General features: G+C 49.6%; 1 protein-coding gene across 6 annotated transcripts in view; it reads right to left on the minus strand.

Moving 5' to 3' along the window:
- Window positions 1-27,666, minus strand: part of ablim3 (actin binding LIM protein family, member 3) — a 514,512-nt gene that overhangs the window by 373,838 nt on the left and 113,008 nt on the right. For 5 of the 6 annotated variants that reach the window (XR_011948319.1, XR_011948323.1, XR_011948322.1 and 2 more), the window contains exon 2: window positions 19,728-19,868. Coding sequence is in view for 1 of the 6 variants with exons in the window: in XM_072512118.1 (XP_072368219.1) it covers window positions 19,728-19,868 (141 nt within the window). In the remaining 5 variants the exon portion in view is untranslated. The remainder of the gene's footprint in view (window positions 1-19,727; window positions 19,869-27,666) is intronic. The other variant, XR_011948320.1, reaches the window with a different exon arrangement.

Below are 27,666 nucleotides of genomic sequence, written 5' to 3' on the forward strand. Positions count from 1 at the left end.
TCTGCGTGGGTTTCCTCAGAGTGTCCCATTTTCCTCCCACAATCCAAAGATGTTAGGTGGATTGGCCAGTATCAATGCGCGGGGTTACAGGGATAGGGTGGGGGAGTGGGCCTAGATAGAGTGCTCTTTCAGAGGGTTGGTGCAGACTTATAATAAGAATAAGAATCTTTATTGTCACAAGTAGGCTTACATTAACACTGCAATGAAGTTACTGTGAAAAGCCCCTAGTCGCCACATTCCGGGGCCTGCTCAGGTACACACAGGGAGAATTCAGAATGTCCAATTCACCTAACAAGCACGTCTTTTGGGACTTGTGGGAGGAAACCGGAGCACCCGGAGGAAACTCACGCAGATACAGGGAGAACGTGCAGACTCCGCACAGACAGTGACCCAAGCTGGGAATCGAACCTTGGACCCTGGTGCTGTGAAGCAACAGTGCTAACCACTGTGCTACCGTGCCACCCACAGTGGACAAAATGTCGTCCTTCTACACTGTAAGGATACTATAGGTCTGCAATAAGATTGGTAAACTAGTGGTACAAGTAGATATAAATGGTTTCGATCTAATCACCATTAGAGTGACATGGTTGCAAGGTGATCAAGGTTGGGAAATAAATATTCCAGGGTGCGCAATATTTAAGAAAGACAGACAGAATGGCAAGGCAGGAGAGGTTGCACTGATAGTAAGGGATGACATAACAATATTAGTGTGAAAGCACCTGGCCTCAGAAGATCATGAAGTAGAATCAGTACGGGTGGAAATGAAATGAAATGAAAATCGCTTCTTGTCACAAGTAGGCTTCAATGAAGTTACTGTGATAAGCCCCTAGTCGCCACATTCCGGCGCCTGTGCGGGGAGGCTGTTACGGGAATTGAACCGTGCTGCTGGCCTGCCTTGGTCTGCTTTCAAAGCCAGCGATTTAGCCCTGTGCTAAACAGCAAAGTAGGAATAGGTAGAATCAGAAATGATGGGAGTAGTTTATAGGATTGGTTCACAGACAAGAGACAAAGAGTGGGCATAAACAGAGCTTTTTCAAGTCGGTACGCTGCCACGAGGATCAATATTAGTGGTTATGGGGCAGCACGGTGGTGCAGTGGGTTAGCCCTGTTGCCTCACGGCGCCGAGGTCCCAGGTTCGATCCATGCTCTGGGTCACTGTCCGTGTGGAGTTAACACATGAAATGAAAATTGAAAACTGCTTATTGTCATAAATAGGCTTCAAATGAAGTTACTGTGAAAAGCCCTAGCCTGTTCAGGGAGGCTGGTATGGGAATTGAACCGTGCTGCTGGCCTGCCTTGGTCTGCTTTCAAAGCCAGCGATTTAGCCCAGTGTGCTAAACTAGCCCCAGTGTTCTCCCAGTTCTCCCACATTCTCCCAGTGTTTGCGTGGGTTTCACCCCCACATCCCAAAGATGTGCAGATATGTGGATTGGCAATGCTAAATTCCCCTTAATTGGAAAATAATTAATTGGGTACTCTAAATTTAAAAAAAATATTAGTGGTTTGGATGAAGAGGCAGAGAGTAATGTATCGATAAACATGATTATTATTTCCCTGCAAATAGCAAACAGAGGGAATTTCATCCATACTGAACGCTCTATTTCACTCAAGCTTTTTAATGGAGGAGCTGAAGCATTTCACAAGGTAAGGAGAATCTGAAAGCAAGAGCGCCATCAGTAGAAGTTTGGTAGAAAGTCAGCTTCCTCTGCTTCTCGGTCGGAAGATGAGGATGGTTTGGCCCGCCATTTTGAATAGTGCTGCTATTATGAACTCGACCTTTTCACCCACCCATACACACATGACAATGCATCTGTAAATTAATTTATTTTGAAGGGCAACAGTGCTTTTACTAGAAAATCAACAGAGAATGCAAAGCATTCCTTAATAATCACTGCTTGGGCAGCGAATAGATCAAGTACTGAAGCTGAGGAGTAACTCTTAATTTAGTCTGAAGTCTAACAGGAATATTAAAATTCCCCGGTGATGTAATGGCTAAGGGGATGTTAGACACCTGGTATGTTAAAAATAAATGGGGGTCACGTCGAATATAAACCTTCAGCACAACTAACTTCATACACTTAGGAAAGTCCAACAACTCCATGACCTCCATAAATTAGACCGCAGCCCAAACCACTCAGGTATGCTGGGTTTGTAACTATGATCTCATCAGCCTGATATGTTTCTTGCGTGGATGAGGGAGACATGGTTCAAATGTTGAGCACCAGAATGTGTCTCTATCTAAATACATAGTGCATTGGCCTGAATCCAGATTCAAGCCAAATATTGAGAAACATAATTGAGCCTCATGATATTCAGGATTTGTGTCTTTGGTACATTGATGTTTTGCTGCATTTCAGAACGGGATTGATATTGGGACTCCTTTGGCATTTCAGGCTCATTTGGGAATAAGGCTGAACCCGTAAAGAGGGCAAAAGGGGATGCTGTGTTTTATATATAAGGCTACTGCATACAAAAACAAAGCAATGTTATCGAACCTGTATGAGACATTGGACAGGCCGCAGTTGGAATTATGTCCACCCCATTATAGAAGGAATAAATAGGGGAAAAAAAATCAAGGCAGGTTCATTAGGATGATACAAGAGAGGCTTTACGGTTACGAAGAGAAAAGTTTGAGCTGTCTTAACAACAGTGGTGAAAAATGAACAGCGGTACAGTGACAGTGAAGTCTCATCATTTGCAACCCTCTCTACTGTGAATTTGTTTACCTGCGTGAATGTGTATGTACACCAAATCACGGTTCGTGGTTGCAAAACTTCACTCATCCATGATTTAAACTCTCATGTTGAACTATTAGATTGTTAAACTCTCGCCTTTCCCATTTAGAAAGTGCACACTGCGAATGCACCATCCATCATGTGCACGTGCTATTTCACTGTTCATGATTTCACCCTTTGCAAGATTTCACAGGAATATAACCTCCGCGAATGATGGGAGTTGACACATGTTCAAAATTATGAATGGTTTTGAAAGCATACATAGGGAAAGATTATTTCTACTGAACCCTGAATTATTGAGTGGAGGGTATAATTCAGGATCAGAATTGAATTACATGAAGAAATGAAGAGGCATTTCTGTCACACAAGGGCTATTAAAATATTGAATACCTTACCTCAAATAAATATTGAGGTGCAGCTAATCATAAAATTCAGGACGAATTAAATAAAGGGTGAAAGAAAAATCTTAATGATAATTGAAAGGGAGAGTAGAGAAATGGGATTATGGTAGATTGTGCTGATTGTCTGATCCTGTAATCATTTTGATAATACTGCAGCTTTAATTCCTGAAAAAGAAGCTTGTCTAGTTCTATTGCACTGAAATGTTTATTTATTTATTTATATAAGTATCAACTTTTCAAATAACATTCAATTAAAGTAGAAATGGTGACTTTGTTAATCTGAGTTTATGATGTTAGTGGGGGTCCAAGAGCCAACCTTGGGGGTGATGGGAAGGCCACACAAAGTTTAGCCACCACAAGTGGTCAGATCTGTCCCGTGCATATGCCAACATCAACATTTATTTTTGACCATGATATTGCAAAGCAAAGTAATTGCTGAAGAAAATGTTGGTTGGGACAGCATGGTGGCACAGTGCCTCACAGCGCCAGGGACCCAGGTTCAATTACGGCCTTGAGTGACTTGTCTGTGTGCAGTTTGTGCATTCTCCCTGTGTCTGCGTGGGTTTCTTCCAGGCACTCCAGTTTCCTCCCACAGTCCAAGATGTGCAGAGTAGGTGGATTGGCCATGCTAAAATTGCCCCTTAGCATCCAAACATGTACAGGTAAGGTGGGGTTATCAGATTACGAGGATAGGGCGGAGGAGTGGGCCTGGGTAGGGTGCTCTTTTAGAGGGTTGGTGCAAACTCGATGGGCCAAATGGCCTCCTTCTGCACTGTAGTAATTCTATGGTTCTCCAAAGTGCTTGGAGAAAAAATTCAGCAGCGTTCCCAGGACGCACGTTTATTTAGGCCTATTTTTGGACAAAGAGATTGTGAAGTCCAGTGAAACATGATACTTGTATCCACCAACACCATTAACGTCTCATGTTGCTCACCACCTCCAGCCACCCCCCCCCCCACCCACCACCACCACCCACACGACACCATTATTCACCCATCAGCAATCTCCAGCAATCAGACTCGGGTTCTGATTTCGGGTCTGATGAAAGGTCATCCACATGGATGCGGCCTAACCTGCTGAATTCTTCTCCAGCATTTTCTGTTTTGATTTCAGATTTCCAGCATCTGCAGTATTCTGCTTCACAATATATTCACTAGGTTCATGTGACACACAGCACATGACAATAAGATGCACCCAGTCAAATGTTACCATGCCTCTGCAACTATTTATCATTATTGTTTCCAATCTGCACTGCCAACATTTCCAATTGTCTTTCCAGACCTTGACAGCTTACATTTGCTGAAGGCTGAACTGTTTATTTGCAGCATGTGATAAAGAGCTCAACCCAGTCAGATTTGAAGCAATCACTTTAGTTCAGTCATGTGAAATATCTCTGTGTTCTCAACCCCTGTGCCAAATTACTTTTCATGATGTTCAGAAAACTGCAACATAGGGCGCGATTCTCTGGAAAGATTTCTAAGTGCGGTAGAGAGCGGAACCTGCCGCGAGCTTCCCGGCACTCGGCCGGCAACGCTATTCAACATTAATTAGTCCACTTAACGAGGCCCCAGGGCTGCTCGCCACAAAAGAAGGCTGACCAGCCGATTCGCCAATACCGCGCTGGCCAGCGCCCCCAACAAGGTCGAGCAGCACTTAAGCAGCACTTGCTCAGCCAACCCCAGTCAGCTTGCAACAATGGCACTGAGGAGACTGGCCTCAAGATTCGGGAATGCAGATCTGGGGAGTCTCCTAGACGCAGTGGAGGCCAGGAGAGATGTCCTGTTCCCCCGAGGGTCCAGGAGGCTCAGCCATAGGGCAGCCAGTGCTGCCTGGGACGAGGGGGCGGCAGCTGTGAGCGCCGAGAGTGTGACTGGCCTCCAGTGCCGGAAAAAGGTAAACGACCTACACCGGGCAGCATCAGTGCGTAGACACCACTTAGGAGGGTGGAGAATTCACCACTTCCCCATACCCACCGATACCTTCCCCACCCCCAAGTGAACCTCCACCTCCAACTCTCCAAGCAACCCCCAACCCCCCCTCCACTCCCCTAGCCCTTCTGTCACACAACCCCCTCCCACCAGCCCTTCTGTCACAAAACCCCTTCCCACCATTGAGAACCATGTGTGTGGCTAACGATGCCCTCTCTGTGTCTGATCAGGAAAAGATCTCGCACAACCGCCGGGAGAGGACCCAGACTGGCACTCGGGTGCCAAACATCAGGATCCTCATCACCTTTGAGGGACGTGCCCTGGAGGTGATTGGGTGGCCGAGGACAAAGCGGCCACCCACGCGAATGAAGGGGGAAGCCGCAGAGGTGAGGAGCCCCAGTCAAAGGACCTGTCAGGCGTGACTGACTGACCCATCCCTCCCGCTGACCACATGTCCATTCTCCCGCAGGTCCTCCAGCCAACGGTGCCGGCCCAACCTGGGTGGCCCCCTCTCCAGCCTTCCATGAGAACACCTCGGGGAGCTCTGAGGATGCCAACATAATAGTCACGTGACAGCTGTCATCCCCACCCTACACCAGCGCAGATACACGCACCTCGGTGGGAAATGTTAGTGGTCAGGCTTCTGGGGCACAATCTGGTGAGCACCACACTGCTGCTGTTGTACATCTGGTGAAGGAACCCCCAGGCAAGACAGCAGTCGGGGCGCTGGTAGATCCCAGGTCCCAGCTGGGTCCCAGCTTGATTCTGAGCCTGGAGAAGAGGTCATTCTGGAGCTGCTGGAGACATTAGGGAGCGGCCAGGACATTCAGAGGGAGATTTCAGTGACACTCCAGCAGGTGCTTAGCGGTTTGGAGGAGTCCCAGAGGCTACGCGCACAGGAGATGTCGCTGGCAATGCGTCACTGAGGCAAACACTGCCAGGGTGACGACTGCAGTGGAGAGCCTGGTGCACGACATCGGCACCATTAGTGAAGGTGTCCAAGACATCACACAGTCAGTGACGGCCATGGCTGAGGGTCTCGACAGAATGTCCAACTCGCTGGGGGTGTCACCCAGTACCAGCCTGACCTTGATGAGGTTCTGCAGGACATGTCCTGCTCTCAGATGGGAATGGCCGAGGCCCTGCAGGGCCGAGGCACTGCAGGGCATGGCCCAATCATTGAGGAGCATCGCTGACAGCGTCGACCCGATGGTGCGGACCATGGGAAACCACCAGGCCTGGCAGAGCCAGGGCAAGGGCAGCCGGGGCTCAAACCAGCTCCCCCTTCATCCCAAGTTGAACCCCAGATCCCTATGGGTACTGATGGGAGGAGGGGCCGCTGAGTGCCATCCCGGGCCTGTCCGATGGAGTGGCAACGGTGGCCACCAGCTCCCCCGAGTTCCAACACTCTGATGAAATTGCGTCTCACAATCAGCACACAGGACAGGGTGGCACGGCTGTGCATGTGCTGTCAACAAGTGAGCCAGGGCCCTACGGCATCAGAACCCTCCCGCTGGGGGCATCGAAGGCCATGGGACATTGTAAGCAGCTGGCTGCCTCCACTTCTGATGTGCATCCTGAGGACACACCTAGACGTAGCCAGGAAGGCAAATCACATTGAGCGATCACTGAGGGCACCGGGGTAGGGGGAACGGGTGTGGGGAGTAGCTAGTGAGTGAGGGGTGGTGGGGGTTGGGGCTGGCGACACCATCGGGAGGGTGGAGAATTGTCACACACAATAAAAACCCTTGAGCACAACCTTATGATGTTGCTGCCACTTTCTTCTGCAATGCGGGCCGACCTCCGAATCCTTTGCCCATCTCTCCAGGCATTTCCCCCTCCTCCCCAGTCACACCGCGTGCAGGTGATGGGAGTGAGCAAGCACTAACAGACAGGCAGGAGTCAGACTGTGGCATAGAATGAAGAGCACTGGTGCTCAGCTCTCTGCGGGTTATCATCACCCCCCCTGCTCTCGACAGTCACTCGCTGATGGTGCCACCACAGTCCCAGCACCCTGGAGCGAAATGACATCAACCCTGGGTGGGTGGGAAATGGGAGAGGGGGATGATGGACCAGGCCACTTCCTAAGTGAATCGGGAGCGTATGAGGGCCTCCCTGGCGCTCCGGGTTTTCATAACCCTCGTTGCTGCTTCCTGTCCTGCAGCCTCCATCTGGTCCTCCGGTTCCTTCCTTGCCTCATCCTCTAACTCCCTGCTGGTCCTGCGCCACCTCATCATCATCCTCCTCCACGAAGGTGGCCACATGTTCCTCATCACCAATCTCCAACGCATCGCCCCGCTGCTTTGTGAGGTTGTGGAGTGCACAGCAGACCACCACAAAGCGGGTGACCCTCCAGAGGTGTACTGGAGGGCATCACCGGAGCATTCAAGGCATCGGAACCGCATCTGGAGGAGTCCGATGCATCGCTCAATTGCAGCCCGGGTAGCCACATCGACCTTGCTGTATCGGGTCTGCACTTCGATCTCCAGCCTCCGTACTGGCGTCCCCCAAGAGCCAACCTCCCATCCTGGGGTGATCCTCGAAGAGGACAGGGATGATCGACTAACCCAGGATGTAGCTGTCATGCACACTCCCCGGGAAGCGGGCACACATGTGCATGATCTTCATCTGGTGAGGGAGTGGAACCCCTTTCTGTTAACATCGGGCACTCCCAGATGGCCTAGTGAGCACAGGGCAACGTGCATGGCATCTATTACCACCTGGTCCTGGGGCATCCCGGCGATGGCCGAGAAACTTGCTGCCTGGGCATCTTGCTGGGCTTGGCCCATGTCAAAGGTTATGTAGATTTCCGCCTGGGAATGCAGCGCATCCGTGACCTGTCAGATGCACCTGTGGGCTGTAGCCTGCAAGATATCACACAGGTCCCTGCCCGAGCCCTGGAATGATCCTGAGATGTACAAGTTCAGGACTGCGGTGACCTTGACGGTCACCAGGGGTAGGTGTTCTTCTGCTACAAGTGGAGCCAAGTCCGCAAAGATATGGCACAGGTGCCGCACCATCTCCTTGTTTAGGCGGAGCCTCCTGCGGCACGCGCTGTCCATCGTCTGTTCAAATAACCAGCAACACCTGTACACTCTGAGCCATTGCGGGTTTCCCCCTGTGGGTCCCTCCCTGGCCTGATGGGCAGCCGGCTCCTCAGGGTGTGGGGTGGGGTCTGGCACATAGTCCACCGCCTCGAGCATCTGCTGACGCTGCTGCTGCCGCCGTCTCTGGTATCTGGCTGCCCGGGCTAGCAGCAGCACCACTAGCGCAAGCTCTGGGTTAAAGTCCCTGCCATAGTGTTCAATATCTGTAAGGCATTGGGAGAGGGTGTTAGACTGCCATTCAGCGGTGGCTCCCACCCCGGGACCCTCCAATCTCCCATTGATCGCCCACCCCCACCCCCCTACCCCCGCGTGAAAGCCCAGCGCCCCCGGGCTCTTTACCTCTGAGCAAAGATGGCTACACACCTCCTCACCTCCCCATAGAAGCCCTTCCCGCCAGGTTTATGTTTTTAAAATTAATCGGCGCCAGTGTGACCACTTGCTGGGGAGGCCGCTGAATGGCAGGAGACCGCTGGATATGGGATGGATCCTGTTAATTGTATGGAAATAGGGCTTAAGTGGTGATAACTGGTTTCTCGCCACGCTATGGTGAGATCCCGATTTCGCCTATGGGAGTGGGCCGGTTGCATCGCAAACTGTTTGGCGCCTGGGGTGGTACTCGTTTTCGGCCTCTCCCGCTATTCACCGGCCTCGTTTTGCACGAGCGAGAGCGCAACAAGGCTGGGGTATTGCGCCCTTAGCATTTCAATAGGATATACATCAAAAAATCATGAGCGTGAAATTCCTATTGGTCAGGTGATATCCTGTTGTCAAGTAACATGTTGTCAGGGCCCATAACCATTGCAGTATCCAGTACCACCAGCCATTTCTTGATAACATAAAGTGAATTTAATTGGCTGGAAACGTTCCTGTGATGCTGGGGACATCGAGAAGAGGCTGAGATGAATCATCCACTCAACACTTCTGGCTGAAGATGGTTGCAAATGCTTTGACCTTGTCTTTTGCATTGATATGCTGCGCTCCTGCATCAATGATGGTGGGGATATTTATGGAGCCCCCCTCCTTCTGTTAGCTGTTTAATTGTCCACCACAATTCACATTTGGATGCGGCAGGACTTTAAACTGAACCATTGGTGATTGTTTCACTGAGCTCTGTTTATAACCTGCTGCTTCTCGTGTTTCGTCTGCATGCAGGCCTGTGTTTTAGGTTCACCAGTTAGACCCCCCATTTTCAGATATGCCGGCTGCTTCTGGCATACTCTCCTGCATTCCTCGATGAAGCAGGGTTCCCTGGGTAGCAATAATATGGTGAGGAACATGCCAGGTCATGAAGTTATGGATGGCCTACTGTGCCTCAATGATGCCCAAATTCAAGTTGCGAGATCTGTTCTGAATCTATTTGATTTAGCAAACTGGAAATGCCACACAACACGATGGAGGGTATCCTCAGTGTGAAGATGGAACTCCACAAGGACTGTGCAGTCGTCTCTCCTACCAATACGGCCATGTGCAGGTGTATCTGCTACAGATAGATTGGCAAAGTCAAGGCCAAGTAGGTGTTTCCCTCTTGTGTTTTCTCTCACTGCTTGCCAGAAGCAGATATGGCCGTCAGAACTCGGCCTGATCGGCTAGAAGTAGTGTTCTGTAGTCAATCTTGAAGATGTACATTGTAGTTCCCCCATCCACAGTACAATCTGCACCTTGTTACATTCAATTCTTCCTCCAATTGATATTGAACATGGAGGAATACTGATTCATTGCCAGAGGGAGGGTGATAGGTTGTAATCAGAAGGGGATTTCCTTATCCATGTTTGATCTAATACCATGAGGCTTAATGGGGTCTAGATTCAATATTGAGGGCTCTGGCGGCCTCTCCTTTCTGTAGCAACACCTCTGAAAGGTCTGCTGATGGGAAGGGGTGAAAATGGAGGACTCTGGAACATTGGGGATAAGGTGGACACAACTATGTCAGACTGATACTCTCCCAATTTTGGCACTGGTCCCAAGATGTTAATGAGAGGGGACTTTTTAGGGTTGACTGGGCAGGGTGTGCTTTTCTGTCCATTTCTGGTGACCAGGTCGATGCCTGGTAGTCTGTTTATATCTATTGAGCTTTGGTAAAACATGCTGAGCTACTTTAGTGAGTAATTATGAAGCACAAACATTGCTGTAGGTGTGGAGCCACATGTGGGCCCGATCATGTAAGAATAGCAAATTCATTTCCCTAAGGACATTTGATGGGTTTTTAGGACAATCTGGTAGTTTCATGGCTGCCATTATTCAAGGTAGCTTCTTATTTTGGATATATTAATTAATTGAATTTAAATTCCACCAGCTAGCCTGTCGGATTTGAACTGCGTCTCCAGAATATTAGCTACCATTTGCTCAATAGGAAAGAGGACCAAAGGAAGTGACATTAGAATCAGATAAGTACATTTGCAATAAGACAAGTTAAGTATTAAATAAACTGATCAAAGTTAAAAAGAATAAAACCCCTGGCCGAGATGAATTATATCCATGCATTTTAAAATAATCTCGAGAAGAAATAGCCAAGGCATTATTACGTATTTTAAAAAGTTAGTTTTTTAAAACCTGTAATGATAGGAAATGTTGTCTCTATTTTTAAAAGGGAGATACATGCCCAGTAAACTATGAACCAACCAGCATAACATCGGAGGCAGGAAAATTAATCAAATCTGTACTAATGGAGAGAATAGGAGAACATCTAGAATGCAAAAAATATAATGAATTGGCAGCTTGGATATCAAAAGGAAAAGTCTTGCTTGACCAACCACACTGAATTTTTTGAAGAGGGAACAGAGAAGGTGTAATTTATCTAGATTTTCAAAAGGTCTACAATAAGGCACAATATAACTTACTAATGAATAATCTCAGAGGAAACAAAGTTGGGGACAAGTAGCATACTGGATAGCAAGCTGACTGCAAGTCAGTAAGCAAACACTATGGGTAAAAGATACTTACTCAGAGTGGCAGAAGGTGGGTAGTGGTGTTCCCCAGGGATCAGCGCTGGGACCATTGTTGTTCAACAAATTATATTAACAATTTAGATTTTAGAATCAAAACATAAATCCCCCTTCCCCCCCTCTTCGGGTCCCGCCGCTGTCAATGGGGTTTCCCATTGCATCCAACCCCCTCAGTTGCAAAGTCCATGGCAGGGTTTCGTCATTGGCAATAGAGGAAGATCCCACTGGCGGGAAAGGCCGGAAACTTCCAACCAATTTCTAAGTTTATAGATGGCACAAAATTTAGGGGAAGGTGGTGGGCGCACGGAATAGTCAATACTCAGGAGGGCTACAACAAATTGCAAGGAGATTGTCTCAGAATTACAGAATGGGCATTTAATTGGCAAATTAATTTCAACATAGATAAAATGTGAGATTCTACATTTTGGCACGAAGGAGGTGGACATTTCTTAGAAAATAAGAATTAAAATGGGATTGAGGAGCAGAGGGATCTTGGGTATACAAATACCCAAGTCACTGACAATCATGACACACATAAACAAGGCCATAAAACTAGCAAACCATCATTTCTAGATGGATAGAATTGAAAAATAAATATATTATGGTAAAGTTAGCTAGATCATCCATGGAGATATGCGTGCAATTCTGGTCATCATATTATAAAGAAAAAGAGGCACTGGGGAGAATGAAAAGTTGAGGCCATCAATACAAGATAATCACCAAGAAATCAAATAGAGAATTAAACAGAAACCTCTTTACCCAGAAAGTGGTGTGAATGTGGTTGCTGTTTTCAAAGGGAGCAGTTAAAGCGAATAGAAAATATGCATTTAAGCGGAGGCCAATAAAGTTAGATCAGGAAAGACTGAACTGGAGTATGAATGCTGCCATGCGAGGGCTGGGCTGAATGTTCTGTTGCTATGCTGTATGTCCTGTGTGATCCTTTGTAACAAAAGTTCCCCATTCAAACATAATAGGCGCGATGTTCTGGATGTTCACGTTGGCGGAATATTCCGTTCCCGTGATGACGCACCCCTGCCGTGGGTGGAATGGGGTGGATTCAATGGGAAATCCCATTGACAGCGGCGGTCCAGAAGATCCCACCGTACGACAACAGCGAGCAGCCACCTGCCGCCGGTAAACACGTCGCGGTGAGGCCAAAGAATCTCGGCAATATGTTTTCAAAAAACATTTCTGATAGTGTTAAAGCCACTGTGCATTTTTCCATTTTCTATCTTTGCCTGTGAAGAGTGCAGTTGCTTCTAAGGAAACATGTATGCAGCATTAAACGGATACAATTTTAATTTAACAAGTGCTGCATTTGGTAACACGTAATTCTGGGTCTTTGTTACTCTGCCGCCACTTGCTCTCCCATCGCCACACACCCCTTGCCTAATCTTGATTTGTGTTCTACTTGTTTGAGAGTAGTCTTTGTCCTTTTAGAAAATATACTGCCTAATGTAGTCAACACAGGAGAACACAATGATGACCATAAGGAAGCATTTTTTTCCAGTAGAATTAGATTCAATATGCTCAGAATATTTTATTTGCATCGCTGACCCTGAGAAAGCAAAATAGTATGATTCATGTTTTTATTTTAATTGTATTGTGACCACTTGTGTGGAAAGAAAGGCTTTGTTCTAATCTTAAATGGGTACTGCCTTTGTTCTTTTATATGGAAAATCAACTCTGCAGTAATTTAACCGTATTCTCACTCAGAAAGATAATGCTTATGCAATAAAATGATAAATTTTCATGAAAATTATGTCCCCAAATTCAATAGGCGGTAATCTTGTTCTGAAGACACTTTTTCAATAAGGATTGTGAGTCCAAGTCCACAGACTTGTCTCAGTAATTACCTTGCTTCGTATAAATAGAAAAACAAAAAAGAGACATGATCGCTTAGTTGTAGAAAGCTTGAGCACTGCTGAAAAAGAAACTTGCTGTTATTCCTTTCAACCTGCACTCACCAGGACAGATGCAAGAATCCCAAATCCCAAAGGGAACAACAATTTATACTGCATGAGAAGAATGTGCTGATGAGCTGGAAAATGTAATCTGATTGATAGAGTTGCCATGTCAATTGCTGCAACCAAGCTCAGGCCAACACAAATGTCTGCATATTCAATAAAGAAAGGCACACAACAAACGCAGTGAGGTAAATGAAAAGGTCTGCCCCCCCGCCCCCCATGGTGGGTTTTCCTGCAGCGGAGTTGGCTCGCCATTGGCTGCTGGAGAGATCTTTCAGTCACGCTGAAGCATTTTGTACGGCTCGTTCGCCCCACTGCTGGGGAACATGCCACAGATGTCAGCTTCCTAGGGACCAAAGGGTGGAAAATCCTGCCCCAGATTCTTTTGTGGTGGATGAGGGATAAATATTGACAAGTATATTTGGAAAACTTACATGCTGTTCTCTGAATTATGACTTTTGCATCCACTTGGGAGGGAAACTGGACCTCAATTTAAAATTTAATTTGAGAGCCCACAACTCCGACTGAGGGGCTTTTCAGTATTCAACCACTAAATCACAGATCATTAATTCCGGGCTCAGGATGCCGCAAACCGCGATCATCGGGTGTTCAGTCAAAATTGAGGTCCGCGCCTGCCACCAATTCGGATCCCATGCTCTGGTCCCTCACTGGTGGCGATAACAAGGTTTGCCTCTGCTGGCGGCAAGCAAAATTGGCATTTAAATGTGATTAGCGGGTTGGACACTGTATACTCCGCCCTTCCGCGATGCTTCATTCCTCCCAGGTGGAGGGCTCGGAGGCGTGAATTAATACTAGTATTGATAAAGGTGGACTCAGCGCCATGGCTGTCGAGGGGGAGCGAGAGGCTAAGTAAACACTGAAAAATCATTTAAAACTGTCAGGCTTGCTGGGGGCGGCTGCCTGGGCCCGGGGAACTAGCGGTAGTGACTGCAAATCCGTGATCTTGGGTGTCCCCCTCGGGATTGGGGTGGCCAGGTTCAGAACACCACTGCTGCAGTCTGTTTTTTAAACACACCCATTTGATATTACTGACAGGTCCCTTGCTGCTGAGTGCTGCCAGTGTCCTTTAGATACTCAGGTCTCTGGTCATCTGGGAGCCCACCAGGCCATTCTTCTGGAAACCCTCATACTATATCATCAAGGGCCAAGCTCAAACAGGAGCCCACTGGGTGTTTGCACTCCTCGGAAAAGCTGCCCCATCACAGAGTTAGCAGGGGATCAGATTAATTTACCCCAACCAGAGCACACCTGCACTGCGGCCTACGGAACCCTTCTTGCTTCTATCCTCCTCTCAGGGCAGGAGTCACACCAGTGACCCCCGCCCTTCCGGCTCACCAGCTGTCGCCACCTGTGCGAATGGCAGGGCTGACTGCCTCTGCCACCACCTCCTAAGCAATGTTCAGGAGGGCAGGCTTGAGTCTGCGGCCCTCCCTGGGGAAGAGGGTGCCTCCCCCACTCGTCATTGTTATGGAGCTGTGGGTCCATGTCGCACTCCCGATCTCGGGAGGCAGGTCTTCCTTGTGCCATCTTCGTGGCTGCAGTGAATATGTGGTAAGTAGAGCGCTTAAAAACAGCTCCAGCTGTCCGGATCTTTGGTGCTAACTCCGGCCCCAGCGGTTAGAACTCCCATTGGATGGGGAATTGCTTGGAATTTGCTGGCCCATTAGCATGTCCTGAATTGCTCCCCAAATAGCAGCCCCAATGGGAACGCGAACTGCACGCAATTCAGACCCGGTGTCAGCACTTAGTCTACCAAACGGAGAATTCTGTAATTTACCAATGCAGAATTAAAAGTGAATTCATATGCATTTTTCAGGCGGTAAATGTATTTAACAAGGACCTTTTTGTCCTTAAGTTTTTGTTCAAATACTTTGCCCCAGTGGGTAATATCTTTTACGTCAGAAAGCTGAAATGAAGATAGATAAGAAATGCACAACATGGTTTCTCATTGCCATTACTCGATCTTAAGACAGCACATTCATACCGGGTGGTGACTATTTCAATTCATCAGCCTGCAACAATCCTTCCTTTGGGAATCAGTTTATCTAGTTTCTCAGCTTTGTGATAAGAGGGAAGGAAAAAACTAATGATGCCCTTGAGAAAAGTGGAGATCTGAAACTGTGTATATTTGCCTTGAATCATATTGTTTCCAGTTACTTTGGCCCTATGATTAACAAGGAGGCGGGAGATAGAAGGCGTTGGTGAGAAGCAAGCAGGCTCAGAAATGTGGAAACCCTGTCAAATTTAATGACAGGATTTCATTACAATTTGTTTACATTGTTTCTAACCCAGGACTACCTTGCCTGATGTGTGGGTGAGGGGTAATTAGAAGCCTACCTTACTATACATTTGCAACACTCTACCAGCGTATGTTTGAATAATTCCAGCCATAAGTTAACTTTAATAATGTTAACAAAAGTACAAACTAAGGATCCGGGAAGATACCCTCGATGAACAGTGTAACATACAAGGCTGCATTTGGTCTACTTGTTACATTTGACAAAAATGAGGCTTCATTTACATTTTGAATAAGAATCAGTCAAGAGTGAAACAATTCTGAATTTCAGACTGGCAAATGATGAACAAATGAAACAAACTTCTAAAGATGTTGAGATCTTTCAAAGTGGGTGAAATGCTTGGTAACATTGGGTTAATTTTCATTACTCATACAGGAAAATCACTTCCCACATTATATCCATGAGCAAAGGTAGTTTGGTGAAGTATTCAGGAGCACTTTCTCCTCCCCCTTTTGTATTCCCCTTTCTTTCCTGGACAGCTCTTTTTCTATGCCAAAAAGCATTTGAGAAAGACAGTAAAGTCTTGGAGTTAGGAAAATCTCTATCACTTTCAGAGTCCAGGGACTGGATTCTCCACCCACCCACGGCGAAATCGCGTTTGGCGACGGGGCGGTGAATCCCTTTTTGCGCTGAAATCGGGAAAGATGCTGGTTTTTAAATTTACCGCCCCCCCGCCCCTAAAATAGGTGTACTCATTGCCTGAGGCCCGCCCCACGATGTTCCGTTGTCGACCGGCCAAATTCCCTACGGCGTGGCTTACGTGTGCTCACACCATCCGGGATCCTCGTGGCGGCTGCGGACTCAGTCCGGGACTGCCACAGTCAGGGAGGGCCAATCGGCGGGCGGGGGGGTTTCATTCGTGGCTGGGGGCAATGTGGGCGGGCGGTCCAGAGCATGCAAGTGGCCAATGCGGGGCACTACTTTGCTGGTCCGCGGGCTGAGCCGCTGCAGGCCACCGCCTTGCGCATGCGCGGCCTCGGAACCGTAAGTAATGAGGGCCTAATCAACAGCTCGACCTGCAAGCTCTTTGACGGCTCCCTGCTAGCCCCCAGCAAAACAGGGAATTGGTGGCCTTTTGACGCCAGTTTTCCTGGCGTAAAAGACCACAGTTTCACGACGGCGTGGGGACCTACACCCCAAAAGGGAAAATCCAGCCCCAGATTTACTGAAATTGAGGTTGCCGAGAGTAACAACCACACTCCAAGATCAGCTTCTGTCAACACTGTTCATTGCTCACATGCCAGGAAATCACCTGCAAAGCAACAATAGCAGTCTCACAAATAGAGTTACCACAAAGTATGTTTCCACCATAGCAGTGCTTACCATACCAGTCACCTGCTCCTGATAAACAGTGTAAAGTTTGTCAACCACTTTGCTTGTATTTGTCACTCATCAGCAAAATCAACTACTAAGACCAATACAACAGGAGGTGTTACATGTATGTACCACAGCAAAAGGGCAAGCAAGTGTAGCCAATGTAGAGGCAGATGAACCTGAATATACTTTTATGCTCTATTTTGGACGTAGCAATCAGCCGTCTGTGACAGGGACCAATGGCTACTCGGATGTCGATGCTCTCATAGATATGGGAGCATTATTTAGTGTCATAGAACTCAAAACATTCAGCAAACTTCAGCATTGCCTCATTCAACAGCAATAAGTTCATTAAAGGTGTGAAGTACCCAGGTTTCAATGATCGAAAAATCACACCCCGTTAAGCCCAGAACTAATGGAGAAGTCGAGAGATTGAAAAAAGTGATAAGTACAGCCACGGCTGACATCAAGTCGTGGAAGCAAGAATTGAGTTGCTTTGTTTGAAATTACAGAGCGACTCCTCAGTTGACTACTGGAAAACCTCCAACTACACTCATCCTTGTACATCCTATGTGCAAACATCTTCCTAAGTACCCCATGGAGCTAATTATCAACATGTATGTGAACACTGTGGAGAACAGAAGGATACAATTAAAGTAAATGCAGAGCAAAACAGCAAATTTAGAGCTACGCCACTAACGCCAGGAGATAAAATGCTTATGAAATGTGATAGTCATGTTTGAAAGCAAGCAAATCCCGATGACATCCAGCCATTTTGACCAACAAAAGGATCAGTGATCACTGGTATATGCGGTTCGCAAATCATTGCACAAAACACGTAATTTCTTCAAAGCACTGAAAATACCAGGTATCCCTGCTACAGAGGCAGAGGCAGCAGGGGGGGTTGGCGTTGCCAAACTTGCTTCATTATTATTGGGTGGCGAATGTGGACAAGGTGCGGCGGTGGTGGGAAGGAGAAGGGATAGAGTGGGTTAGGATGGAGAAGGAAGGGGTCAAGTTTGAGAGCTATGGTGATGGCAGCATTACCAATGGCTCCGAGTAGGTATTCAGGGAGCCCAGTGGTGCAGTCCACGGTTAAGATATGGAATCAGCTGAGAAGGCATTTTAGGGTGGAAGGGATATCGGTGCTAACGCCGTTGTGCGAGAATCATGGGTTTGAGCCGGGGGGGATGGATAGTGCCTCCAGGAGGTGGAGGGAATTGGGGCTGGTCAAGGTGAGGATTTGTATTTGGAGGAAGGATTCACCAGTCTGGAGGAGCTAAGGGAGAGGGTAGAGCTGCCGAGGGGTAGTGAGTTCAGGTATCTACAGGTTAGGGACTTTACACAAAACGTCTGGAAGGAGTTCCCCAGATTGCCGGGATACACCCTGCTGGAGAGACTGCTGCTTCCAGATGTGGAAGGGAAGGGAAGAATTGGGGATATATATAAGTGGCTGGGGGAGCAGGGAGGCGAGCGGGTGGTGGAGATCAAGGAGAAATGGGAAGCGGAGTTGGGAATGGAGATCAATTGGAGAGTATGGAGTAAGGCACTGCGAAGGGTAAACGGGACCTCCTCTTGTGCAAGGATACAGTTCAAAGTGGTGCACAGGGTGCATATGACTCGGGCGAGAATGAGTGGGTTCTTTCAGGGAGTAGCAGATGAGTGTGAGAGGTGTGGGCAGGGGCCAGCGAATCATGCACACATGTTTTGGGGTTGTGAAAAATTGGGATGATTATGGGCGGGAGTGTTTGCGGTCTTAGCCAGGATAGTGGAGGGGGGAGTGGACCCAGACCCTTTGGCGGCGATATTTGGGGTTTCAGAGAAGCCGGAGCTCATGGAGAGGAGGAAGGCCGATGTCATGGCCTTCGCCTCTCTGTTTGCACGGCGACGAATTTTGCTGGAGCGGCAGTCGGCATCGCCACTGGGGGTAGCAGCATGGTTGGGTGACCTGTACGACTTTCTGCGGTTAGAGAAGATAAAGTATGAGTCAAGGGGCTCAGCAAGGGAGTTCCAGAAAAGGTGGAGGATGTTTGTGACTGTGGTTTGAGGAGCTGTTCGTCGCGGGGGTGGGAGGGGGGGGGGGGGGGGGGTTTGATGGGGAGGGGGGTGAAAAAGGAGGAAAATCTGTACAAACTGTATCGTTGATTGTTGGGAAGAATGTTTCCTGGGGTGTTTATATGCTGTAACTATTTTGATACAAGTTTGAATAAAATGAGTTTTTAAAAAAAGAAAATACCAGACGTAAGCATTGAATCGGATACCAACATCAACTTCTCAGGTGAAGAATATGAGTTAAATGGGTCCTCCCTGATGTTAGACAATATCCTATTCATGGGGGAAAACATCCACCATTCTTAAGTGGTTCTATTAGAAAATAAACTATTTTCAGCTGGTGAACAAATCTTTCATCTCATTGTACATGCCTGAGAGCATTATTAAATTAATTGAAAAGTTAGAATAGTGTGGAAGTTGATTGTTCAAGTTATGCTTAAGTTTATTGTTTAAAACTATTGGAAACAAACTGTTTCAACGTTCCTGTGTCTCATTTACTAAGGAGAGGGATGTCGCATTTTTAAAATTGCTTTGTGTGTTTTGTCCACTTGAGGCTACCATGTACATACGTACCAACAGAGGGAATGGAAAGAGTTTCAACAGTACATGCAGCAGTTCTCTTTCTTACTGAATGTGGCTCGATCCTACACCACTGACCTCAGTTGAGCTGAGTGGAGGCTCTGCCTCTTAAAAAGCAGAATGGAATGCAAGGTTAGGACATGTTCTTTCTGGGTCCTGGTCTAGCCTCCAGCTATCCAGCTCCATTTCCATTGAAATTACAGTGAGATTGTATAGGAATGACCACCAGTTTGTGGCCCAGCCAGAGAGCAACAGCAGGATAAAGCATGTTTTAATGTAAAGAGGCTTCTTCAAAAAGATCTGGAGCAAAGCAGTTTTATTTTAAGAATGAGTAAAGCTTCAGATTCATTTTGCAAGATATTAGAAAGCACGTGAAGCACTTACCTTGGCAGGTAAAGCATTTGACGTGAAAGTGGTTATTATGAACCCGCACCACCTCTCCTTTGCAAACCCCACCACATCTGTAGCATCGAATGCTTGTGGGCACACCACCCAGGGTATATGAGTTCTGTTGATAGGGTACTGCTGAAACAAAACAAATAAATGCCAGTTAGAAACAGACTATGAAAACCACCATCCAAGCACTCCAAAAGTAGAAGTTTCATTAGCTTCTGCATTGGTTTCAACATTTAGGTTTATAATTGAATTGTAATGTCTATTGCTATATTCTGGGAAAAGAAAAGTTAGCAAAATCATTGATTGCCAATGTCGTAGAGTGGGAAATGAGTAAAATTATAGATAAGTTTTTTTAATGCTGGTTGAGGGAGTGTGAGTTTGCGAGATGCAGTTTGGCAAGTGGAAGCCATTGAGTGCAGTCCAGATGCTTTCTCAATGAGGGAAGATAGAAAAGCACTGCTGAGCTGCTTCAATATAATGCACATTGATGGTTATTGTGCTGCTGACAGTTATAGAACCAAACACATCATGATTACTGATGCGTGTTTGGCAATGGTGTGAAGAGTGAAAGAATAATGTGCAGCTTTTAATGAATATTGGCAGTCTAGTCTGCTTTCGAAAAATCTATTGAACAATATTTTGCTTTTGAGACATGCAAATGAAAATATCCCAACAAGTAACAAGTAAATATGAAATATCGTAAAAGGCCTAAGGTTGTACAATCTTTCATGGAATTTATATGCTCTGCAACATTTAGAGTTTATTGCATTACCCAAGCTGACAAAACCTCATGAAGATTTAGAGTTTTAATATTGTTTGATTTACTTTTGCGTCTAATGATATTCCTAGGAGTGGCAAATCTTATATACAATTAAAAAAACATACTGAAGATAATGAATGGATGGCACGGCTGCACAGTGATTAGCACTACTGCTTCAAGGCGCCAGGGACCTGGGTTCAATTCCGGCCTCGGGTGACTGTCTATGTGGAGTTTGCACTTTCTCCTCATGTCTGCGTGGGTTTCCTCCCACAGTCCAAAGATGTGCAGCTTAGGTGGATTGGCCATGCTAAACTACTCCTTAGTGTAAATCAATTCCTGTCCAGGATTGAACCCTGCTTAATCTCAGTGAGTGGATGGGGATTGAGGGAAACGGTTCTGGTCAACTTCAATGATGCTTTAGTAGTGAGTGTCTAATACTTAAGGATTTGGGGAGAGTTATTTGAATAGTGCCCATATCCTCGTGCTCTTTGACTGACAATTGGTAATGTGGGGTTAGCAGACACATATGGCTTGTAGTTCAATGCGTCCGGACTGCAGTCACATTTTTTGGTAGATGCAGTAGCTACACTCTGAGGGCTATTTCAATCCTACCTGCCCATCAGAGACCAGGTGGATGGACAGTTAAAATCGCCCAGGCCATAACACTGAGGTGAGCTCAGCTGTGGATAAGATGTCTCAAATTTTCTCCTGTTCCATTAATCTAGGGTTACCAATTCTCCAGAATTGCCCTGGATTCCCTTCACATTGCTGCAAGCAATATAACAAAAAAAAAACATGAGTCAATTTGGTTTGTTCATTATAAAATATGAGTGATAAGAAAAATAGATATTTGAAGGCAGACAGTCATGCTATGAAATATCTGACAATATGTCTGATTTAATCTTGTGCAGGCACCAAGGAATCCCATTGGTAGCTAATAGGATGCTTTTAATATGCATGTTAGGTTTCGGTGCTATCACAGGGGCCCAACTGAAATTGCTGCTTGATTTCCATTGAGCCAGAATGATTCAGGAACCCTTTAAAATTGGTGACTTGTCCCAAATGACACCATTCCTGGGGTTTCTGAAAAGTATGTTCAAAGGGTCATCCTCATGGTCTCAATGCCAATCTATGTCCACCTGAACCACACCACCCACACAGCCCCTATGACCCCTCATCCCCCCCATGCAAAGCTATTTAACCAACTCCTCGTGCCCCTCATACCAAGTTATGGCTGTTCCCTGCTCATTCATTACCTATACATTGTATAGAAGCTGTGACAGTCGGATGTGTAATAGAAAGCTTTAAACAAACAGCCATTCATTGACAACATTACACTGCCAAAAAAAGTCTCCTTTTCACTACAGCCCAATAAAAGTGTCAATCAACCAGATCCTTTAATGTTTCAATAGCTGAAACTACAAGTATTTAAAACCTGTTTATCTTGTGTAAATAAACATTGTAAAATTGACAGCATAGATCAGAGAGGCAGAGCTGTCACGTTTTCTCTGGGGCTCAGGTATTTTAGTGCTCCAATGGATGTCTAGGCTCTCAGCCAATCTTACTGTCAGCATAAAGTGAATTGGTTCTATATAGTTTATGGTTAGCAAATGGGCATTGAAGTGCCATAGCTTGGCATAAGGTGCGTGAAGTGTCATAGAGATTATTTGGCGCACATCTTGGCATGGTGTCATGAGGTTCCATAGGGGTTGTTTGGTACAGGCATGGAGAGTACATTGTGTGTAAGAGGCAGGGGTATAAGGGGTGAAAGTTGGAGGGCCTTTCTATTGTTACTTTAACTGAGACAAAGTCCCACCAAGGTGAGCCTTTTAAAGAGCCTGCCTCAAGACCCAACAACTCCTGCGCTCCTCCTCAACGATGAAAATCAGGGCATGGGTCTTGAGTGGGAAATAGTAGCATCTTTCCTGCCAGGTTGACCAGTGACGAGGTGGATTTGAGCCAGGGGTGACCCAAAAAGGTACCTTTTTAAAAAGGTTTTACTTTCCTTTTGAGGCCACAAGGACACCTCCAGGAAAGCTTAAGTCGGCCGTTGAGTAATCTCCTCCCCCCGCCCCCCCCCCCCCCCCCCGCCCGCCCACCCGCCCCCCCATCACAAGGTCCACCGACGGACGCTGCAGTGGCCAATATCAAAACTAATCTGGTGTCTGCCGGCAGCCTCCAGGCAGAAATTGAAATACCCTGGTCTCTGCTGCTGCAGCTGCTAACATCAAAATCCAACTGCAGTTAAAAGCAGGGCCTATGACTTGTCCTTTAAGTGTTTTTGGTTATCAATTATAAGAATCAGAATGCCCCTCCCATGTGCAACATTTACCTATGTTGTACACACATGTTGGAGATTATGGGAAATTATTTTCTTTAATTTGTTAATGCTATAGAAAAGTTCCCTCCCATAGTGCGTTCGGGCTTGTGGGACGGGGGCAGGGGGGAGGGGGGGGGGGGTGGTCTGGGATCGCTTTAGGGACGTTGGAGATCAGAACGCCATTTTTAAATGGCGTCCTGATCGCTCGCTACACTGGGCAGTTCCGGCGAGCAGAGCTTCCCACTATACAAGATGGGACTATGTGCAGCCTCGGCCTCCCATTCCCTGTTCAGGCTGCTTATACAACGTGAGTCACGTTGAATAGTCATGTGTTTCTCGTCACTGCGAGCACCGGGACACATGCGGCTAAACGTGCTCGCTATGGGACTTTGCTCCCATTTGTTGAATCGAGCCCCAAGTGTTACTTTGGGTGAGTTTGGCGGGGTGTATCGCATTGGCTTTTTGGGTGAGATCCACAATGCTATTCAACCACTCATAGTAATTCCTTGTGGCCTTGGGGGGTTTCTCCCTGGTCAAGCTCCCACTTAGAAATATTTTCATCGCCAGTGAGACCAGTTCCTCAGAGATCAGGGGCGAAATTCTCCGTTATCGGCGGAAACTCCGCCGATCGGCGCAAAAAACGGCGCAAATCCCACTTGCGTCACGTCATAAAAATGGGCCGATAGTCTGCGGCCCGAAATGGGCTAGCAGCGACGTAACGGGATCCGCGCTTGCGCAGTGGTTCACGCCGTGCAGCGTCATACGCGCTGCACGGCGTGACGGCTCATAAGGCCGCGCAGCTCCCCCCCCACCCGACCGGAACAGCCGACCGCAACACCCGACTTGATGGCTGGCCGTCGCTCAGCCCCGAGGTTCGAGTCACGCGATGTGGAGGCGCTCCTGGATGCGGTGGAGCAGAGGAGGGACGCCCTGTATCCCGGGCACGGCCGCAGAGTTGCCCCACGCCACAGCCGGCGTCTGTGGAGGGAGGTGGCAGAGGCCGTCACCGCTGTGGCCCTGACACCACGGACAGGCACCCAGTGCCACAAGAAGGTGAACGACCTCGTCAGAGCAGGCAGGGTGAGCGTCCCCCATATCCCCCATATCCCCTCTCCCCCAAATCCCCCCCTCCCCCATATCCCCCATATCCCCCCCTCCCCCATATCCCCCATATTCCCCCCTCCCCCATATCCCCCCCTCCCCCATATCCCCCATATTCCCCCCTCCCCCATATCCCCCCTCCCCCATATCCCCCCTCCCCCATATCCCCCCCTCCCACATATCCACCCTCCCCCATATCCCCCCTCCCCCATATCCCCCATATCCCCCCTCCCCCATATCCCCCCCTCCCCCATATCCCCCCTCCCCCATATCCCCCATATTCCCCCCTCCCCCATATCCCCCCTCCCCCATATCCCCCCTCCCCCATATCCCCCATATCCCCCCTCCCCCATATCCCCCCTCCCACATATCCCCCATATCCCCCCTCCCCCATATCCCCCATATCCCCCCTCCCCCATATCCCCCCTCCCCCATATCCCCCCTCCCACATATCCCCCATATTCCCCCCTCCCCCATATCCCCCCTCCCCCATATCCCCCATATCCCCCCTCCCCCATATCCCCCATATCCCCCCTCCCCCATATCCCCCCCTCCCCCATATCCCCCATATCCCCAAGTGAATCCAGCCCTAACCTTAACCTCTGCAATGCACGCGCAACCGATGGCGTGCATTCATATACCTGCCTAACACTGTTGCCTTTTACCCCTGCCACCACCCCCCCCCCCCCCCCCCCCCCAGGAGAAGCGCGCACACAACAATAGGGAGCATGTGAGGACTGGAGGAGGGCCCGCTGATGAGAGGCCACTGACCGTACACGAGGAAAGGGCCCTGGAACTGGCTGGCGGACCTGACGACCGGGAGGTTGCTGATGCAGAGGTCGGGGCCCCACGAGCAAGTGAGCCACCAACAGCCCGTCCCCATATCCCCCCTCCCCTATATCCCCCTCTCCCGTATCACCTGATCACTGCCTGATGTCTAACCATGCATGCTTCATTGTGTATCGCAGGACCAAACGTCCAGGCACCCATCCCCGCAGATGCAGACCGCCCGCAGGATGCCCCTCGGAGACCACGGGAGACGGAGAGACCCGAACCCTCCAGCATGCGACGCCCGCAGGATGCCCCTCGGAGACCACGGGAGACGGAGAGACCTGGAGCAACAGGGAGACGACACCCCCGTCACGTGCGGGAGCGACCACCCAGCGATGAGGGGGGCAGCCACAGGCCCCCGTCACATCCGAGCCAGGACACCACTACCCAGGACACCACTATCCAGGACACCCCTACCCGGGACACCACTACCCAGGACACCCCTACCCGGGACAGCACTACCCGGGACAGCACTACCCAGGACACCCCTACCCGGGAAGACGAAATACCGGACAGTGACTCAGAGTGGATGGGTGGAGACGAACCCCCACCCCAAAGTGCCATGGACTCAGAGTGGGACGAAGAGCACGACACAACGCCACTGCTGTCACCAACACCCTCCACCATCGCAGAAACACTCACCACGGTTGGGCACTTTAGTGATGAGGCGTCTGGTACACTCACTGGTGCGCACAACACAGCCGTCCCGGTACAGCAGGTGGAGGTAGGAGCAGCAGAGGGACCGGGCGGTCGGAGGGCAGCCCAGGCCAAGCGAACATCTGCCGCCCAGATGGATCCCGGGTTCCTGCAGTTACCACACCCACACATAGATCCGATGCAACCACCGACACGGAGACGAGCGAATAGGGTGACGGGTGGCTTGCGGCGGCTGCGGTCGCAGGTGGAGGAGTCCACCCGCGTCCAGGAGCTGGGAGTGGTCCCGGTCATGCGTGCCACCCAGGCTGACACCGCACGGGTGGCGTCCGCGGTGGAGGCAATGGGTGCGACGGTGTCAGACATGGGGAACGGTTTGCGAGGCCTGGGGCCTTCCGTGCAGGCGGCGTCTGTGGCCCAGGAAATGGCTGCCCTCTCACAGGAGGCCATGAGCCAGTGCCAGCGCCAGATGGCAGAGGCGCTCAACGCCATAGCCCAGTCTCAGCAGGCCATGGCCCAGTCTCAGCAGGCCATAGCCCAGTCTCTGCAGGCCATGGCCCAGTCTCTGCAGGCCATGGCCCAGTCTCAGCAGGCCATCGCTGAGGGCATCGGCGCCAGTGGCCATGTGCGAGCTGGCGTCGCACTGTCGCAGACAGGGTTCGACAACCCCCTGGGCTCCATGGCTGCAAACCTGCAGACCCCTGTCGATACCAGCACGGGCCTCCAGGACTGGCAGCGCCAGATGTCGGGGGCGCGTCGGATGGCCAGTCCGTTCGCATCCCCCACCCATGTAGAGGCCTGGGGGCCATCGGGCACCCCGAGGGAGGAGGAGGTGGTGTGGTCCATCCCGGCTCCCTCTGTAGGGGAGGTCCCGGTACACCGCGACACCTCGGACTCCCCCCCTTCCGTCCCAGGTGCATCGGGTGGGCAACGGGCAGGACAGGCTGGCAGCTCGCCATCCCAGTCGCCCGGGCCGCAGCCTGGCCCATCTAGGCCAGGACGCCCCAGGAAACGGCCGCCAAAGGGATCCAGTGTCAGAGGGCAGGAATCACAGGAGTCCACCTCCAGTTCTGCTGTACCGTCTGGGGAACCACGTAGACGTAGTCAAAGGGCCCGTAAGGCCAAACAATTAGACACTGAGTAAGTTGGCACGGGTGCAGGGCACAGATGAGTTTTAGGCGCTAGGGCACGTGCATGAACTCCTTTGGTTATTAAAGTCAATGTTACACCTACCGAAGCTGCCTTTATGCTCTGTCCAAAGTGTGCGGGGGTGTCATGTACGTTGAGCGCAAGTGTGTGTGTGAGGGGTGGTCTTACCTCAGCCCCAGGTGAGTCTGCCCCCTTCCCCCTGGGCCGCCATCAACATCCCCCGGGCAGAGGACGGGACCGTGCGCTGCAGTATCACAGCCGCATGCAGGGATGGTCCGGGTGGATGGTGGTACTGTGGCCATGGGTCAGACATAGTCCAACGATGTAGAGCCAGGAGCTCATCGGAGGCGGGCTGTCATCATTCTCCATGGCCTGCGATAGACACGCGTCCACCCGCAACTGGGTGAGCCCGGCCCGTTGTGCCGCCGGTGGATCGGCAATTGGGAGTGGGGGGGTGGTGTGCATGCGGGTGGGGTGTGTGGGGTTGGGGAGGGGGGTGATGGTGCTGGGTGGATGGATGGGTGGGGGGTGTGGGTGGTCGGCTGTTGTCATGGTGTGCGGTCTGTGGCCATACTACCCGATTCCCACGCCCATCTAGTCAGTGAAGCGGGCGTCTATCAGTCTGTCCCGTGCCCGCTGGGCCAGCCGGTAACGGTGGACAGCCACCCGTCTGTGTCTACCCCGTCTGCCCTGACCATTGCCCCCATCCCCCCTCATCTGGGGAGGACTGGGCCTCTTCCTGCTGCTCCTCCACTCCGCCCTCCTCTGCCTGCGGCACATCGCCCCTCTGCTGGGCTATGTTGTGCAGGACGCAGCACACCACAATGATGCGGCCGACCCTATCTGACCGATACTGGAGGGCGCCCCCAGAGAGGTCCAGGCACCTGAAACGCATCTTCAGCACGCCAAAGCACCTCTCGATCACTCCCCTTGTCGCTACATGGGCATCATTGTAGCGGTTCTCCGCCTCATTGCGTGGCCTCCGTATAGGCGTCATCAGCCACGATCGCAATGGGTAGCCCCTGTCGCCCAGCAACCAGCCCCTCAGCCGGGGATGGCGTCCCTCGTACATGCCGGGGATGGATGACCGCGACAACACGAATGAGTCGTGT

This window comes from Scyliorhinus torazame, chromosome 7 (assembly GCF_047496885.1).
Source record: "Scyliorhinus torazame isolate Kashiwa2021f chromosome 7, sScyTor2.1, whole genome shotgun sequence".
Taxonomy (NCBI): Eukaryota; Metazoa; Chordata; class Chondrichthyes; order Carcharhiniformes; family Scyliorhinidae; genus Scyliorhinus; species Scyliorhinus torazame.